Genomic DNA, 19,385 nt, shown 5'->3' with positions numbered 1-19,385 from the left:
TTCTAGGGTTTTTGTGGTATTAGGTCTAACATTTAAGTCTCTAATCCATCTTGAATTAATTTTTGTATAAGGAGTAAGGAAAGGATCCAGTTTCAGCTTTCTACTTATGGCTAGCCAATTTTCCCAGCACCATTTATTAAATAGGGAATCCTTTCCCCATTTCTTGTTTCTCTCAGGTTTGTCAAAGATCAGATGGCTGTAGCTGTGTGGCATTATTTCTGAGGACTCTGTTCTGTTCCATTGGTCTATATCTCTGCTTTGGTACCAGTACCATGCTGTTTTGGTTACTGTAGCCTTGTAGTATAGTTTGAAGTCAGGTAGCGTGATGCCTCCAGCTTTGTTCTTATGACTTGGGATTGTCTTGGCAATACGGGCTCTTTTTTGGTTCCATATGAACTTTAAAGCCGTTTTTTCCAATTCTGTGAAGAAACTCATTGGTAGCTTGATGGGGATGGCATTGAATCTATAAATAACCTTGGGCAGTATGGCCATTTTCACGATATTGATTCTTCCTATCCATGAGCATGGTATGTTCTTCCATATGTTAGTGTCCTCTTTCATTTCCCTGAGCAGTGGTTTGTAGTTCTCCTTGAAGAGGTCCTTTACATCCCTTGTAAGCTGGATTCCTAGGTATTTTATTCTCTTTGAAGCAATTGTGAATGGAAGTTCATTCATGATTTGGCTCTCTGTTTGTCTGTAACTGGTGTATAAGAATGCTTGTGATTTTTGCACATTAATTTTGTATCCTGAGACTTTGCTGAAGCTATTATCAGCTTAAGGAGATTTTGGGCTGAGACAATGGGGTTTTCTAAATATACAATCATGTCATCTGCAAACAGGGACAATTTGACTTCTTCTTTTCCTAACTGAATACCCTTGATTTCTTTCTCTTGCCTGATTGCCCTAGCCAGAACTTCCAACACTATGTTGAATAGGAGTGGTGAGAGAGGGCATCCCTGTCTTGTGCCAGTTTTCAAAGGGAATGCTTCCAGTTATTGCCCATTCAGTATGATATTGGCTGTGGGTTTGTCATAAATAGCTCTTATTATTTTGAGGTATGTTCCATCAATACCGAATTTATTGGGCGTTTTTAGCATGAAGGGCTGTTGAATTTTGTCAAAAGCCTTTTCTGCATCTATTGAGATAATCATGTGGTTCTTGTCTTTGGTTCTGTTTATATGCTGGATTACGTTTATTGATTTGCGAATGTTGAACGAGCCTTGCATCCCAGGGATGAAGCCCACTTGATCATGGTGGATAAGCTTTTGGATGTGCTGCTGAATCCGGTTTGCCAGTATTTTATTGAGGACTTTTGCATCGATGTTCATCAGGGATATTGGTCTAAAATTCTCTTTTTTTGTTGTGTCTCTGCCAGGCTTTGGTATCAGGATGATGTTGGCCTCATAAAATGAGTTAGGGAGGATTCCCTCTTTTTCTATTGATTGGAATAGTTTCAGAAGGAATGGTACCAGCTCCTCCTTGTACCTCTGGTAGAATTCAGCTGTGAATCCATCTGGTCCTGGACTTTTTTTGGTTGGTAGGCTATTAATTATAGCCTCAATTTCAGAGCCTGCTATTGGTCAATTCAGGGATTCAACTTCTTCCTAGTTTAGTCTTGGAAGAGTGTAAGTGTCCAGGAAATTATCTATTTCTTCTAGATTTTCTAGTTGATTTGCGTAGAGGTGTTTATAGTATTCTCTGATGGTAGTTAGTATTTCTGTGGGGTCCGTGGTGATATCCCCTTTATCATTTTTTATTGCATCTATTTGATCCTTCTCTCTTTTCTTCTTTATTAGTCTTGTTAGCGGTCTGTCAATTTTGTTGATTTTTTCAAAAAACCAACTCCTGGATTCATTGATTTTTTGGAGGGTTTTTTGTGCTCTATCTCATTCAGTTCCGCTCTGATCTTAGTTATTTCTTGCCTTCTGCTAGCTTTTGAATGTGTTTGCTCTTGCTTCTCCAGTTCTTTGAATTGTGATGTTAGAGTGTCAATTTTAGATCTTTCCAGTTTTCTCTTGTGGGCATTTAGTGCTATAAATTTCCCTCTACACACTGCTTTAAATGTATCCCAGAGATTCTGGTATGTTGTATCTTTGTTCTCATTGGTTTCAAAGAACATCTTTATTTCTGCCTTCATTTCGTTATGTACCCAGTAGTCATTCAGGAGCAGGTTGTTCAGTTTCCATGTAGTTGAGCAGTTTTGATTGAGTTTCTTTGTCCTGAGTTCTATTTTGATTGCACTGTGGTCTGAGAGACAGTTTGTTATAATTTCTGCTCTTGTACATTTGCTGAGGAGTGCTTTACTTCCAATTATGTGGTCAATTTTGGAATAAGTGCGATGTGGTGCTGAGAAGAATGTATATTCTGTTGATTTGGGGTGGAGAGTTCTATAGATGTCTATTATGTCTGCTTGGTGCAGAGATGAGTTCAATTCCTGGATATCCTTGTTAACTTACTGTCTCGTTGATCTGTCTAATGTTGACAGTGGGGTGTTGAAGTCTCCCATTATGATTGTATGGGAGTCTAAGTCTCTTTGTAAGTCTCTAAAGACTTGCTTTATGAATTTGGATGCTCCTGTATTGGGTGCATATATATTTAGGATAGTTATCTCTTCCTGTTGAATTGATCCCTTTACCATTATGTAATGGCCTTCTTTGTCTCTTTTGATCTTTGATGGTTTAAAGTCTATTTTATCAGAGACTAGGATTGCAACCCCTGCTTTTTTTTTGTTCTCCATTTATTTGGTAGATCTTCCTCCATCCCTTTATTTTGAGCCTATGTATGTCTCTGCACGTGAGATGGGTCTCCTGAATACAGCAGACTGATGGGTCTTGACTCTTTATCCAGTTTGCCAGTCTGTGTCTTTTAACATAGCCATTAACATTTAAGGTTAATATTGTTATGTGTGAACTTGATCCTGTCATTATGATATTAACTGGTTATTTTGCTCGTTAGTTGATGTAGTTTCTTCCTAGCCTCGATGGTCTTTACATTTTGGCATGTTTTTGCAATGGCTGGTACCGGTTGTTCCTTTCCATGTTTAGGGCTTCCTTCAGGGTCTCTTGTAAGGCAGGCCTGGTGGTGACAAAATCTCTAAGCATTTGCTTATCTGTAAAGGATTTTATTTCTCCTTCACTGATGAAACTTAGTTTGGCTGGATATGAAATTCTGGGTTGAAAATTCTTTTATTTAAGAACGTTGAATATTGGCCCCCACTCTCTTCTGGCTTGTAGAGTTTCTGCTGAGAGGTCAGCTGTTAGTCTGACGGGCTTCCCTTTGTGGGTAACCCGACCTTTCTCTCTGGCTGCCCTTAAGATTTTTTCCTTCATTTCAACTTTGGTGAGTCTGGCAATTATGTGTCTTGGAGTTGCTCTTCTCGAGGAATATCTTTGTGGTGTTCTCTGTATTTCCTGAATTTGAATGTTGGCCTGCCCTACTAGATTGGGGAAGTTCTCCTGGATGATATCCTGAAGAGTGTTTTCCAACTTGGTTCCATTTTCCCCCTCACTTTCAGGCACCCCAATCAGATGTAGATTTGGTCTTTTTACATAATGCCATACTTCTTGCAGGCTTTGTTCATTTCTTTTTCTTCTTTTTTCTTTTGGTTTCTCTTCTCGCTTCATTTCATTCATTTGATCCTCAATCGCTGATACTCTTTCTTTCAGTTGATCGAGTTGTTTACTGAAGCTTGTGGATTTGTCACGTATTTCTCGTGTCATGGTTTTCATCTCTGTCATTTCATTTATGACCTTCTCTGCATTAATTATTCTAGCTATCAATTCTTCCACTCTTTTTTCAAGATTTTTAGTTTCTTTGTGCTGGGTACGTAATTCCTCCTTTAGCTCTGAGAAGTTTGATGGACTGAAGCCTTCTTCTCTCATCTCGTCAAAGTCATTCTCTGACCAGCTTTAATCCGTTGCTGGCGATGAGCTGTGCTCCTTTGCAGGGGGAGATGCGCTCTTATTTCTTGAATTTCCAGCTTTTCTGCCCTGGTTCTTCCCCATCTTCGTGGTTTTATCTGCCTCTGGTCTTTGATGATGGTGACGTACTGATGGGGTTTTGGTATAGGTGTTCTTCCTGTTTGATAGTTTTCCTTCAAATAGTCAGGACCCTCAGCTCTAGGTCTGTTGGAGATTGCTTGAGGTCCACTCCAGACCCTGTTTGCCTGGATATCAGCAGCAGAGGTTGCAGAAGATAGAATATCGCTGAACAGCGAGTGTACCTGTCTGATTCTTACTTTGGAAGCTTCCTCTCAGGGGAGTACTCCACCCTGTGAGGTGTGGGGTGTCAGACTGCCCCTAGTGGAGGATGTCTCCCAATTAGGCTATGCAGGGGTCAGGGACCCACTTGAGCAGGCAGTCTGTCCCTTCTCAGATCTCAACCTCCGTGTTGGGAGATCTACTGCTCTCTTCAAAGCTGTCAGACAGAGTCATTTGCGTCTGCACAGGCCTCTGCTGCTTCCCCTTTTGTTGTTTAGCTGTGCCCTGTCCCCAGAGGTGGAGTCTACAGAGACAGGCAGGTTTCCTTGAGCTGCTGTGAGATCCACCCAGTTTGAGCTTCCCAGCGGCTGTGTTTACCTACTTAAGCCTCAGCAATGGCGGGCGCCCCTCCCCCAGTCTCGCTGCTGCTGTTTCGGTTAGATCGCAGACTGTTGTGCTAGCAATGAGGGAGGCTCTGTGGCCGTGGGACCCTCCCGGCCAGGTGTGGGTCTAATCTCCTGGTGTGCCCATTTGCTTAAAGCACAGTATTGGGGTGGGAATTACCCGATTTTCCAGGTGTTGTTTGTCTCAGTTCCCCTGGCTAGGAAAAGGGATTCCCTTCCCCCTTGCGCTTCCCAGGTGAGGCAATGCCTCACCCTGCTTCAGCTCTCGCTGGTCGGGCTGCAGCAGCTGACCAGCACCAATTGTCCGGCACTCCCCAGTGAGATGACCCCAGTACCTCAGCTGAAAATGCAGAAATCACCCGTCTTCTGTGTCGCTCGTGCTGGGAGTTGGAGACTGGAGCTGTTCCTATTCAGCCATCTTGCTCCGCCTCCAAGAAAGTCAATTCTAAAGGTAGGCGTGTTTGACGGAATTTGAGACATGAAAATTCTGGTAACCTGGGTTCTATCCAAACCTGACACTGCTGAGGCACATTCTCTTTTGCAGACCCTGAGGCATGTATTTTGAGCATCTATGCTCGTCTTAAAAGTGAGTACTTTGTACCTGTTACGTGACAGGCGTTTTCAATAAATGGGTATGTCTCCTCATTTGTCCACATTCCAAACTACAGGATCAAGAAGTGGTGGTAATATTTTCTGAGCTTTTCATTACCCCTCCTAATATGACACTTTTTCCCCATTCTTCGAGCTTCACATTCTTTCCTATGCTACACTTTATCTCTTTTTTCTGTCATCATTAACTGAGATTTGGGTCCTTTTTTTCTTTGTAAGGCCTTTGACTCCTCCTTCACAATAATACCAAACTATCTCTCAGCATTTTAAAAGGTCACTTCAATTCCTATACAGACGATCTTCACTTCTACTTAGGCCTCGACCAACACAAATGACCATTTACCGGACAGAAATATACACCACCTCTAAAATCATAGACTCCAGTATGTCACATATAAGCAATCATTCCTCCCTACCTTACTGGCACTACATTTGTCCTTTGACATCACCAAACCTCCACACTCACCTCCTCTACATGACAAGCTTTCAATATTTGACACCATCTATGGCTTGCTTTGAAATATCTTTCTTTTAGTTTTCATCACTTGGTACAGTTTCTAGGCTGATCATCTTAGTTCTCTTTCTCTGTCTTTCTCTTGGGTTTCAACGTTTCTGTTAAAAATTTAGTATCCAGAATTGACACATTATTACAGATGTGATCTGACTAGGAGAGAATAGTGTAAGACATTAGATCTCTTTATCTTAGCACAATTCTTCTGACATAGAGACCACAATTATATTAAAATAGTTATCGCAAATATGATTTGTGCAATACACACACCGAATTTACCTTCAACTTAAGGAATCTGAACAACTGTCAAACCAGGATTCTTCCATCTAGGCTCCATGTAATTGATTTTGAACTTATACTTTATCTGGGCTGTTTCAAATTTAGGCTTATTATTCAGTCAACACTAACAATTTGGAACTTGATTATCTAGTAAAACATAAACTTTCTCTTCTAGCTTTATGCCATTTACAAATTTGATAGGAATGTTTTATTCATTTTCATTCATGCAGTGATAGACATTTAAAAAATATTAGGTCCAAGAATAGAATCTTGTGAATGACCATAGACAGTTCCTTGCATTTCAGGAATAGAATATTTATCAGTGCAGTTTGAATATTCATCTAGTTCTACAATCCTCAAACTCAGGACAAAGGAACCCTGGTGGTAGGTTGTGGATATCAGGAAGTGCTTGAAGCCACAGAATACATTTAGGGCATATTCTAGTCATATCAATATTGCTTGAAGATTTGATTGATTCATTTAGATATTAATTTTGTTTGAAGATTTGGAGAAAAAACTAAATAGTTTAATTGGCAAATCATTTGGAGTATTACTTTTAATTATATATACACAAATGTTATAACTTTTGAAGGTAGTAATGAGACGTAAATATTTTTGAGCTTTATTTTGCTTTCTATCTCAGGCCAGAGTGTTCACTATCTTCTGCCTTTAGGAGCCTGTCAGTGAAAATGTTTGAATGTCATCATTCTATCAAGACTTTTCAATATCTTTCCTAAGGATTTCAGGCAAAAATTTGTCAAACACCAAGTAAAAATCAATATGCAACACATAGCTTTGTGACATTCTCCCAATCTAAAAAACAAACAAACAAACAAACAAACTATAAATAAGGGCTTAGTTTGGCAGTGCTTGTTTTTAAGGAAGCCCTGTTGTCTTTTTTTTTTTTTTAAATTATACTTTAAGTTCTAGGGTACATGTGCACAACGTGCAGGTTTGTTACATATGTATACTTGTGCCATGTTGGTGTGTGCTGCACCCATCAACTCGTCAGCACCCATCAACTTGTCATTTACATCAGGTCCATCAGTGACAGACTGGATTAAGAAAATGTGGCACATATACACCATGGAATACTATGCAGCCATAAAAAAGGATGAGTTTGTGTCCTTTGTAGGGACGTGGATGCAACTGGAAACTATCATTCTCAGTAAACTATCGCAAAAACAGAAAACCAAACACTGCATGTTCTCACTCATAGGTGGGAATTGAACAATGAGATCACTTGGACTCGGGAAGGGGAACATCACACACCGATGGCACTGGGAGCCCTGTTGTCTTATCTGAAGTATTCCAAACCATTGATTTAGTAATATATTCTATAGTTTATCTAAATAGTAACATTTAATATGCTAAACTCCATGAGAATCTTTTTTCCTTCCTTTCAACAGTTGGAACAATACACCAATCTCCTGTACCTTGGTCCTCTTCTTAAGTGTTTCTCCAGTATTTTTGAGCTATCATATTTTGATCATTCCTGCTGGCTGATTGGCTACTCTGAGCAATTATTTGGCAAGCCTAATTCAAAGCAGTGGGTCTACTCTTACTATCTCCCTGCTCCTTCTAAACCAGTGGATTACCTTCTTTAATGAATTTTACTCTAACCTTCTCAATTTGAAGACAATTTTTCTTAAATGGAGAAAGCAGGAGCAAAAGTGTTGGAATGTTTCTGTTTTCTCTCCATTAGCAGCCAAACTAATATTAGTTCCATCAAGCAGTAAATGGATCACTTTCTGCTTGTTACATATGTTGCTAAAAATATCATTTTCTAGCTAAAAGGTGTTCTTTTATATTTATTTTGCAACTTCAGCTAATCCTGGGTTTCAGCCTTCGGGTGCTAACTAAAAAGTTAGTGAAATGTATTTTCTGCTTTTTTCTAAATTTTACTTCTCTGTCTATGTATATTAAAATCGGTAACAGTCCAGAGATCAAATTCTATCACACATAAGTGGGGTGCTAACATGTAACAAATCCTCAAAGCAAAAGTAGTTTTCTTGTTTTCTTCCATCTGTGGGTTTGACAGGACCAAGATGAAGGTATGAGTCAGGAGGAAGTTGGTGCTTCCCCATAAAGCTTTGTTGTTTCAGATAAGATTAGGAATATAGACATAAATAAAATATTAGTTCACAGATATTAAAGTCCTCATCAACTGAAACGGAAAGATTATGCTGTTAGGCAAATATGCTATAAAATAATTTCTGCTGTCCCTAAATGATACAGTCAATAATTTTTCTTAAGTTTGTATTTCATTTCCTGATACTTCTTTTGACAAAAACAAATTTTAATATTTTATGATTTTCTAAATCAAATTTTTTCATTAATTTTTTTTTCTATTTAGAATTCTATCATTTTCACATCAATTCTATCCATGACCAGTTAAAATGCAAACATGGGACATTATAAGCATATTGATATGGTTTGACTGTGTCCCCATCCAAATCTCATCTTGAAGTGTAGTTCCCATAATTCCGACATATCATAAGAGGGACCTGGTGGGAGGTAATTGAATCATGGGGACGATTATCTGCTTGCTATTGTCATGAAAGTAGTGAGTTTTCCCGAGATCTGATGGTTTTATAAGCGTCTTTTCCCCCTTTTGCTCAGCCCTTCTCTTTCCTGCTGCCATGTGAGGAAGGATGTGTTTGCTTCCCCTTTTGCCATGAATGTAAGTTTCCTGAGGCTTCCCTGCCCCAAGAACTGTGAGCCAATTAAACCTCTTCCCTGTACTTCATGGCAGTGTGAGAATGAAATAATACACATATAGATAAGGGTGGAACTGAAATTTAAAGTGATGTCGTTAAGGCTTCAGAGGATTTACTTTGACTATTGCCATCTCCTTAATTACATTCAAACATATATATTCACACAGATCCAAAGCACTGTGGTAATTATGATGGAGGAAATGGTAGAGAAGCACGTTATGGGTATTTATGATGCTGGGTTCTTGAAGGGACATATTTATTTTGAGATCGGGACTCACTTTGAAACCCAGGCTGGAATGCAGTAGCACAATCTTGGCTCACTGCAGCCTCTACCTCTAGGACTCAGGTGATTCTCCCACCTCAGCCTCCTGAGTAGCTGGGACTACAGGTGGGTATCACCATACCTGGCTAATGTATTTATTTATTTTTAATTTTTAATTTTTTTTTTTTTTTACAGAGATGGGTTTTGGCATGCTGCCCAGGCTGGTCTCAAAATTCTGGGTTCAAATGATTTTCCACCTTGGCCTCCCAGATTGCTGGGATTGCAGGTGTAGCCACTGTACCTGGTCACGGAAAGAAGCTATTCTAAAGGAGCTCAAAATGTAGTAGGGAACAGAAAGTTACAGAGCAATGATCCTGGAGCCAATCTGTGCACTATAATGACAATAATTGGAAGAAATGTTTGGATAAATGGCAAGTCCTTTTTTAAAAATTCAAAGGTGACTAAGGATAGGGAGGTTGTGGGGTTATTTTTCAGAGTAATTTTGCAAAATCACCTTATTTATCTAGTATTATTAGAGAGTAACTAATTTTCTTAGGCTTATATTTCCAAACTGTTAAAACTGAAAATCCTGAAGTACTAAAACGCAATCTACTCATCTGACAAAGGGCTAATATCCAGAACCTACAAAGAACTCAAACAAATTTACAAGAAAAAAACAAACAAACCCATCAGAAAGTGGGCAAAGGATATGAACAGACACTTCTCAGAAGAAGATATTCATACAACCAACAGACACATGAAAAAATGCTCATCATCACTCACCATCAGAGAAATGCAAATCAAAACCACAATGAGATACCATCTCACACTACTTAGAATGGCAATCATTAAAAAATCAGGAAACAACAAGTGCTGGAGAGGACGTGGAGAAATAGGAACACTTTGACACTTTGGTGGGACTGTAAACTAGTTGAACCATTGTGGAAGTCAGTGTGGCGATTCCTCAAGGATGTAGAACTAGAAATACCATTTGACCCAGCCATCCCATTACTGGGGATATACCCAAAGGATTATAAATCATGCTGCTATAAAGACACATGCACACGTATGTTTATTGAAGCACTATTCACAATATCAAAGACAGAATCAACCCAAATGTCCATCAGTGACAGACTGGATTAAGAAAATGTGGCACATATACACCATGGAATACTATGCAGCCATAAAAAAGGATGAGTTAATGTCCTTTGTAGGGACATGGATGCAGCTGGAAACCATCATCCTCAGCAAACTATCGCAAGAACAGAAAATCAAACACTGCATGTTCTCACTCATAGGTGGGAATTGAACAATGAGATCACTTGAACACAGGAAGGGGAACATCACTCACCGGGGCCTATTGTGGGGAGGGGGAGAGTGGGGAGGGATAGCATTAGGAGATATACCTAATGTAAATGACGATTTAATGGGTGCAGCACACCAACATGGCACATGTATACATATGTAACAAACCTGCACGCTGTGCGCATGTACCCTCAAACTTAAAGTATAATAATAATAATAATGATAAAAATGTTTCCTATAGTAAATATTTTAAAGAACAGGTTTCTAAAATATATTAGGTTTTGTTGACTTCTAAAATTGGTGGTACCTTTAATATTTGCTGATATCTCAGAGTTATTGTTTAAATATTAACTTATATGCTAGCATTATACTGCAGTAATACCTTTAGGAGTTGTTTTATGGCACAGATTTGTTTTTGCAGGAAGAGTCCTATGCTGACAGGGTATATGAGTTAGTTTATCTGATTGATTTTTTCTCCTGTCTCTTGCCTTGAGAGGGCTCCTTAAGGCTCGGTGCTGTTGTCCTGTGTGCTTGCTTTGTGTAACAGCCCCTCCAGATTGACATATTGAGGTCTCCAGTGCAAAGTGAAAACAAATCAGAGAGGCTTTTCCTTAAGAAAAAGAAATAAGCTTCAAGTAAGTATTTAAAGGGCATTCTTATGAATAAGCTACAGGGACTTGGTGTTCTCTGTTTTGCTGTTCAGAGATTGTATTTATACCTTTCAAATTCTTTGTTGCATTCTGGATGCTGAAAGTTTCAACTGTATCCTCTCGGAGTTGGATGTGACCATAAAATGCTACAGTACATTTTTCATATTTATTTTTTGTTGTTGTTGGAGTTATTCAAACTGGAGACCAATCTTTTTAAAAAAGAATAAGTATCTATGTCCTTCTTATGCTGGGAAAGTCAAACACATTTATTAGTTTAATAATTTGGAGTTTGGAATTAGTAGTTCCAACTACAAATTCTCCTATGAGAAATATTATGGATCTACTTGTTTAGAAGAAAATAATCTTTACTTATTACATTTTTTATGAAACAAGTAGAAATTTTTTTATAGTGAGATCAAAAGGAACAAAGACGCAAATTCTTAGCACTTTCTCCCCATCAGACTTATGAAATTGCTGGTGGAGGAGAATTGTTCAGAAATAACACATACAATTCTGAATCCAATGCAACTCATAAAGCTCTCCTTGCAATTGCCCAACAAAGCACCCTGGAAGAAATATCCTGTCATTTATAAGATACCTCCATATTCTGAGCAAATGGATCCTTTGGATCACACAATGTTGAAGATATTCGATGGTTGCCACGGAAACACCGCTGACTTATATTCTGGGGAACTGGAAATGTCTGCCGAATAATCGTTAACCTTCCAATTGACCTTCTTACAAGTTCCTGTACGTCCACATCGTTTATTTCCTATAAGATAAGAGGTGGAAGAATTAGAGATACTTTAATACAGTAACAAAACACAAATCTACTGAGTTGTTATCTGTAAATGTTAGGGATTCTGTTACTGTAATATATTGGCTTAATGCTTAGCGAAGAAAGCAACATATTTTTGTTAAAATGATCTATTCATTTGTAGTTGCTTTCTGTGCTTTAAATTATATACATTAGGGCCTAACAATTCTAAATGAAGCAATTGACTTACATACGGTTATTAATAATAAGTTTATAATTTATAATGTTGAACATTTTAGAAACATATAGGTGTGGTCAAAACATTTAAAAAGGTCACAAAGTAAGTTGCTATTATAGTTTATTATTAATTAATGGATTTCAATTACCTGTTACTTTGAGTATCTAGGAAGGTATTTGCCATGTAAGTGTTATATACACGCACACACACACATACAGATGCACACACACACACACACACACACACACACACACACACACACATAATTAGCAATGAAAAATGTGGCTTTTAACTGAGGCAAGTAGAGCAAGAGGATATATAAGGAGTTTTTCTAATAATTTATTAGAATTACTGATGTTAACTTGTATGTTTCTCTTGGTAAGGAGTAGATGAAAAATTCTGTTGCTTAATACAGTCTGAATCAGGATGAGATGAGAAACCCAGTGCTCTTTATCTAAATGAATTTTATCTAAACAAATTTTATCTATTCTAAATGGAATTAGGATAAAAGTGATCAACATAAATTTTCATTTTAAGGTAGTCTTTACTAGAGAAGTTTGTGCTTAATAGTGTTCATTTGAAACCTTTTAATCCAATGAAGTCTTTGTAATTAACATACTATTGGTTTCAGTCAATTCTTATGGTAACATAAATAAAAGATTAGACACAAAATAAGTTTTGGGTTGCAGTGAGCATTTCCAAGGTTTGATCTAAGAAATTATAACAGAACAATGAAATAAAAGAGATAATTCATAGGTGTAAATTTTCTTTTTTTTTCCTTACCAGATCAATTATATATTGTTCTTTCTTGTAGCATATGTTAGATTCAAAAATCTCCCTTTATATATGCTCTTTATGAAGTATAAATTGTTCTGAAAATAAAATAATGCCTGCCATCAACTATATCTAGTGCAATATCCTGGATTTCTGGGCATTTAATCAATCCTTAATGTTCCATAGAAATGTTTTTTCTCAATTTAAAATGCCATCTTTTTCCCTTAGTCTGTGTCATTTCAGTGGCCACCAAAAACTTTGTCTGGCAAGGAGCAGACCGCTTTTAAATTCTATGTAATCTACTCACAAAGTAGCATTAAATGGTATCCTGTCAACTCCATTTGAAGCTCTGATTTTAACCAGACATCTTTTAAAGTTAATTAATATTAATATTGCTATTCAATGTCTTTTAATTTTTAAAATTACAAATGATAAAGACAGGAACTTTAATTTGAAAGGCAATGGAAAATTGTACCACTTTTCTCATAATATTAACTAAGTTGTTTTAGGTATATGGTATTTTTGCTTTAGCAATGCTAAGATTTATCAACATGTTATCAAACAATACTGTCTCTATCTACACCACTCACAATGAATGACAAATCAGCATATTGGATAAAATTTACATTTAATAAATATCTACTATATGTTAAACAAAATACTAATTACTTTATTATCCCATTTTCTGCTAACAGATGATACTCTCAATCGGATGCTATTTATTCTCAGTTTATAAACAAAGATTCAGGAAGACTTGAAGCTCTTCATTCATAATATTCTATTCATGGGATGAATTTATCAATGTCATCAAAAGAAACAGTCTCTGAAGAAGTTATACAAGTCCATATTTCCTTACAGGAATTATTTAGATTAATATTTATGAGTGGTAGAATTTAAAACTGTAAAGATACATTATTTGAGCATTTAATTTCCTGATGATTCTGGAAGGAATGATGTAGTCATCTATCATGAGCCAAATCCTTTAAGAGGACATTTTTCAAACCCACAAAAAGGGAAAAGGAATGGTTACCTTTCATAGGTTTCCAAAGATGAAGTTCTCAGGCACCTGAACAACTAAAATATATCTGAAGAAATGCCAATTTGAATTGAGTGTATTTTGCCTATTATTATATGGGGAAGGGAAGAGAAAGTAATTTTCTGGGAAGAAAGAATCTGTCATTCTGAATGAAACTAACAGACAATCTGTCTCAAAAAATTCACTTACAATTTTAGTCTTGACATGTGATCTCAAAAACAGTTTAACAGTGATATGAAAACTTGATTCGGCAGCTATTTTATATTTACGGAACTTTACTTGTGCATTTCAAAAGGAGCATTTCAAGAGTGGCAGATGCAATGTTATATAAACACTGAAAGATAAGTGATCATTTAATCTATAAAGAGATCCATTTAAATGGAAAAAATTCCAGAAATAAACTTGTATATTAAAATGTTATGCAGTCTACTAGGATCTATATTATTCTAATGCTCTGAATTTTTAAAAAATGTTTAAACTATCAGATTTTTAAAAATAATCATGTGAAGAACTAGTTTACCAATAAAGTATTCACTCTCCCAAGCCCACAGAACCACTAAATATCTTAATCTTTTAAAAGATATAGAGTATTCCCGAGCTCTAAGTAATTTAAAGAGCCCAAATTATAAAATTATTTTCCTTCTTATATTCTTTATTTTATTGAGTATATTCATAAAAGTAGAATTCACAGTGCAGTAAAAATGATTACATATTTTTTAGTAACTTAGCTTTTTCTATTTTACTTATTTAGGCTAAGCAAGCCTTTTTTCCCAAAAATAATTTACCTAGATATTTGAAAACTATTAAGAATCAAAGTCAATATGTCTGGCAAACTATTCTTATTCACTTTGCTTTAATAATTTAATGTAGGTTGAATTCTGAACTGTGAAAGCCCCAAGGAAGAAAAAAGGAATGCTAAAATACCTTCTGGGGATACAACCCCATCTAGAAACAGCCATTTCCCAGAATAAATCTCTTAGGAAAATTGAATCATTCCTGTATCCTTGTAGTATGTCAGCTTTAGGATTAAATGAATAAGATTGTGGGGAAGAAAAGACTCTCAGAATCCATTAGATCAGATGCCAATTCAGATTAAAAATAACTATTTCAGAGGAATAGTTTCCTTTTTCCCATTCTTATATCTCTTAGCATCTAACAAATCTTCTGGCTCATAGTTGGTATCAATAAATGTTGATAAATGCAAGATTTAATGAATGAATGAATGGTAAGATTTTATTATCTTCTAAAGACTGATACCTGAAATTTTAATTCTAGACATCAGAATGCTTTAAAATGTTAAACAATTCTAAATGAAGCAGATTTTAGTATTAAGATTAAACCCTGTACTATGTGGTATTTCTTATTTGTTTATATTTTTCATATTTTAGCAAAGATGACCCTTTGATGCTTCTGTAAAATTTAACATTAATATGAATCAATTACTGCAAATGTTAGAAAATGGAACAAATCCAGCTGTAGGCTATGTACCAACAGGAAGAGTAGCAGAAGGGCAACTTTCTACTTGAAAGCTTAGAAGTGAGCAGTTCAATTCATCATTAAACTAGAAAAAATGGAAAACATCCATTACACATATAGGTTTTTTAAATCTCAAAACAGCAACAAAATCCCCCTAAACCGGCCGGGCACAGTGGCTCACACCTGTAATCCTAACACTTTGGTAGGCTGAGGCGGGCAGATCACCTGAGGTCAGGAGTTCGAGACCAGCCTGGCCAACATGGTGAAACCGCATTTCTACTAAAAATACAAAAATTAGCCAGGCCTGGTGGCACATGCCTGTAATCCCAGCTACTCGAGAGACTGAGGCAGGAGAATCACTTGAACCCGGGAGGAAGAGCTTGCAGTGAGCCAAAATCATGCCATTGCATTCCAGCCTGGGTGACAAGAGTGAAACTCTGTCAAAAAACAAAAACAAAAACAAAACAAAACAAAAAAACCCAAACCAACAACTTTCTCCTTAAATGTAGTACTCAGGAGTACTCAGATTAACAGAGAATAATGTCTTAAACTATTCAAATTAAGTAAAAAGCCAGTAAAATCACATCAAGACAACAAAGGTCATATTCTATATTATCAGGCAATAGAAGGGTACATGAAGCATTGTGCTTCTTGCAGGTCTGAACAGTGCACATCTTCCTATCTGAATTTCTAACTTCTGTAAAACTTAAATAAATTGTTAGGCCATCTGCTTTAGGGCCCTGAAGGGATGACAATACTTGCATGGAAAGGCTGCTCTGAGCTGGATCCACTGATTGTGCGGAGAAGATAAATACTATTACCAAGCACTAACATATGATTGATTACACCATATGAGTTAGCACAGCCTCTCATTATTATAGCACACTTAATGCAAATGAAAAAAATATATTGTTTTCAAGTTTCTACATCAATTTCTATCATGATGCACAATGCCAACTTTGATTTATATTCACTCCTTTAAAAACTATTGATGCAATAAGATTAAATCAATGTCTGCAACCCATTTTAAAATTAGCAACAAAATAATAGCTACACAAACAAAACTAGACAGATTAATGTTCTGCATGTTCAGCCAAAATGGCATTTGCATATTTTGAGGGTTTTTTATTATTATATTTAAAGTTTATTAGCTTCCTAGCAATTTTGAGAAATCCATGTTTTTTTTTTCATTTATAGAAACTAGGGAAAATTATAATTCATACATTATAAATTCCCATAAACAAGCATGTAAATGAAAAGTGTGCAAGAAAAGTATAAAAGTCATTTTCTGAGGCATATTTCAGAATTCAGTGGATGAATGAGAATAATAAGGTGGGTGAATGGAATAATTTGAAAGTGAGAGTGTTGATTTTGGATATACCAGCCAATAATTTTTTTTATGGGTTAAAATACAGAAAACATTTGCACATTATCTGAGTTTTAACCTTGTTCAGATAAAAGTACTAACCGGTGTAATGTAAATGGTATGGGTTGTGGACATTGTATTTTTAAGAGGCTAGGCAGTGTGACTTGCCCAAAAGAAATTGTACCTCTGCTGGAGGACAAGAAAGTAGGACTGTGGGTAAGAAGGAGATAAAGGTTTCAGTGACTGTGATGGTGAGGTTTTATGAGACAGTTCACAGTAGAAAACCTAAGTTTGAAGGATAAGAAAATAACTGAGGTCTCCTTAATCATCTCCTAGACTTCTAACATTTATGGAGTTATTTACCAGTTAGATTGCTTTATTTATATGGATATTTTATTTTGCAAAATAGTGACCCAAATTATGGAGCATCTACTTAATGACAATATTTCATTTCTAATATTTTACAAAATAAAATTTAATAAGTTTAAAAACATGAATCATAACACTTACAAAAAACACAATAAAACAAATTTTTATTATTCTTTCCATACTATTTATTACCAATGAAATACTTGCTAGTCTATTCAGGCTACACCTATATAAAACGAAGATGCCATTTCTTCCAAAGTACAAATTGAGTCTTAAACAGTGGGTTAATGACCATATTGTTCTCAGAAGCTCTACTTCAGTTTATACTTTTAAGTTCAGGTATACTTGTAGAAGCTAAATTGCATATAAAAAAACAATTAATTAATTAAGGGGTTCCTTTTGCAATCTTATCAACCATCAGAGGAGAATGGCCATTTCAATTTAGTGGTTATAAGCATTAATTCATCTAGATTAATCAGTTTCTCTAAGGAGGTAAGAAGTCACTTTATTTTTCTAGTCAGGTTTACTGACATGAATAGGTAAAATGACTCCAGCTGGTTTTGCATCAGGAAATCTGTGTAGTCTATCCCCTGTCCAAAGTAGGATGTGAAAGAAAAGCAAAAAATTAGAAGAGTCTTTATTTCAAAAAAGTAATCTAGAAAATAATTAAAACCAAAAAAAGCTAGTGATATAAATAGCTCCCATAAGATTTTAGCTGAGGAAGTAGAAATTTCAAAAATATAAACCATAAAGATAATTATCAAAAATATTTATTTATTACCAATTAAATACATGCTAATCTATTCAGGGTACACCTATATCATATGAAGAGGCCATTTCTTCCAAAGTACAAACTGAGCCTTAAACAGTGGGTGACGATGTTGTTTTCATAGTCAAAAACAAAATTCTAAGTGAAAATGTATCAAAAAGCATGTATGAAAAAACAAAATCCTAAGGGAAAAGAACAAAGCTAGAGACATCATGCTACCCGACTTCAAACTATACTACAGTGCTGCACTAACCAAAACAGCATGATACTTGTACAAAAACAGACACACAGATGAATGCAGCAGAACAGATTGCCCAGATAATAAGGCTGCATACCTACAACTATCTTATCTTTCACAAAGCTGACAACAATAAGCAATGGGGAAAGGACACTTTCCTTTAATAATAAATGGTGCTGGGATAACTGGCAAGCCATATGCAGAAGATTGAAACTGGACTACTTTCTTATACCATATACAAAAAAATAACACAAGATAGATTAAAACCTTAAATGTAAAACCCATAACTATAAAAACCCTGGAAGACAACCTAGACAATACATAGGAATGGGCAAAGATTTCATGACAAAGATGACAAAACCAATTGCAATAAAAGCAAAAACTGAAAAACGGAATCAAATTAAATAAAAAGCATATGCACAGCAAAAGAAACTATCATGAGAGTGAACAACCTAAAGAAGGGAAAAAAATTTTGCAAACTATGCATCTGACAAAGGTCTATTATCCTTAAGTTCTGTAAGAACTTAAAAAATTTAAAGCAAAACCGAACAACTTCACTTAAAAGTGGAAAAAAGGCTGGGTCATATGATACATCTAGTTCTAGATCCACTACTGGGTATATACCCAAAGGATTATAAATTATTCTACTACAAAGACACATGCACACGTATGTTTATTGCAGCACTATTCACAATAGCAAAGACTTGGAATCAACCCAAATGTCCATCTGTGACAGACTGGATTAAGAAAATGTGGCACATATACACCATGGAATACTATGCAGCCATAAAAAAAGATGAGTTTGCATCCTTTGTAGGGACATGGATGCAGCTGGAAACCATCATTCTTAGCAAACTATCACAAGAAGAGAAAACCAAACACCGCATGTTCTCACTCATAGGTGGGAACTGAACAATGAGATCACTTGGACTCGGGAAGGGGAACATCACGCACTGGGGCCTATCATGGGGAGGGGGGAGGGGGGAGGGATTGCATTGGGAGTTATACCTGATATAAATGATGAATTGATGGGTGCTGACGAGTTGATGGGTGCAGCACACCAACATGGCATAAGTATACATATGTAACAAACCTGCACGTTATGCACATGTACCCTAGAACTTAAAGTATAATAAAAAAATGAAAAAAAAAGTGGAAAAAAGGACATCAACACTTTTCAAAATAATACACCATGTGATCATAATCATATGAAAGAAAGCTCAACATCACTGATCATTAGAAATCCAAATCAAAACCACTATGAGATATTATATCACGCCAGTCATAATGGTTGTTACTAAAAAGTCAAAAAATAATAGATGCTGGCATGGTTGTGAAGAAAAAGGAATGTTTATACATTGTTTGTGGTGGGAGTGTAAATTTGTTCAACCGTTGTGGAAAACAGTCTGGTGATTTCCTCAGA

The 19,385-nt window shown here is 36.2% G+C and overlaps 1 protein-coding gene across 2 annotated transcripts in view; it reads right to left on the bottom strand.

The window, feature by feature from the left end:
* Window positions 1–19,385, bottom strand: part of GRID2 (glutamate ionotropic receptor delta type subunit 2) — a 1,566,068-nt gene that overhangs the window by 580,778 nt on the left and 965,905 nt on the right. For both annotated transcript variants that reach the window (XM_030916966.1, XM_030916977.1), the window contains one exon: window positions 11,538–11,711. In XM_030916966.1, the coding sequence (XP_030772826.1) occupies window positions 11,538–11,711 (174 nt within the window). The remainder of the gene's footprint in view (window positions 1–11,537; window positions 11,712–19,385) is intronic.

The sequence above is a fragment of the Rhinopithecus roxellana genome, chromosome 2, assembly GCF_007565055.1.
Source record: "Rhinopithecus roxellana isolate Shanxi Qingling chromosome 2, ASM756505v1, whole genome shotgun sequence".
Lineage (NCBI taxonomy): Eukaryota > Metazoa > Chordata > Mammalia > Primates > Cercopithecidae > Rhinopithecus > Rhinopithecus roxellana.
The sequence above is the reverse complement of the archived record's forward strand: the minus strand, read 5'-3'. Positions and strand labels throughout refer to the sequence as shown.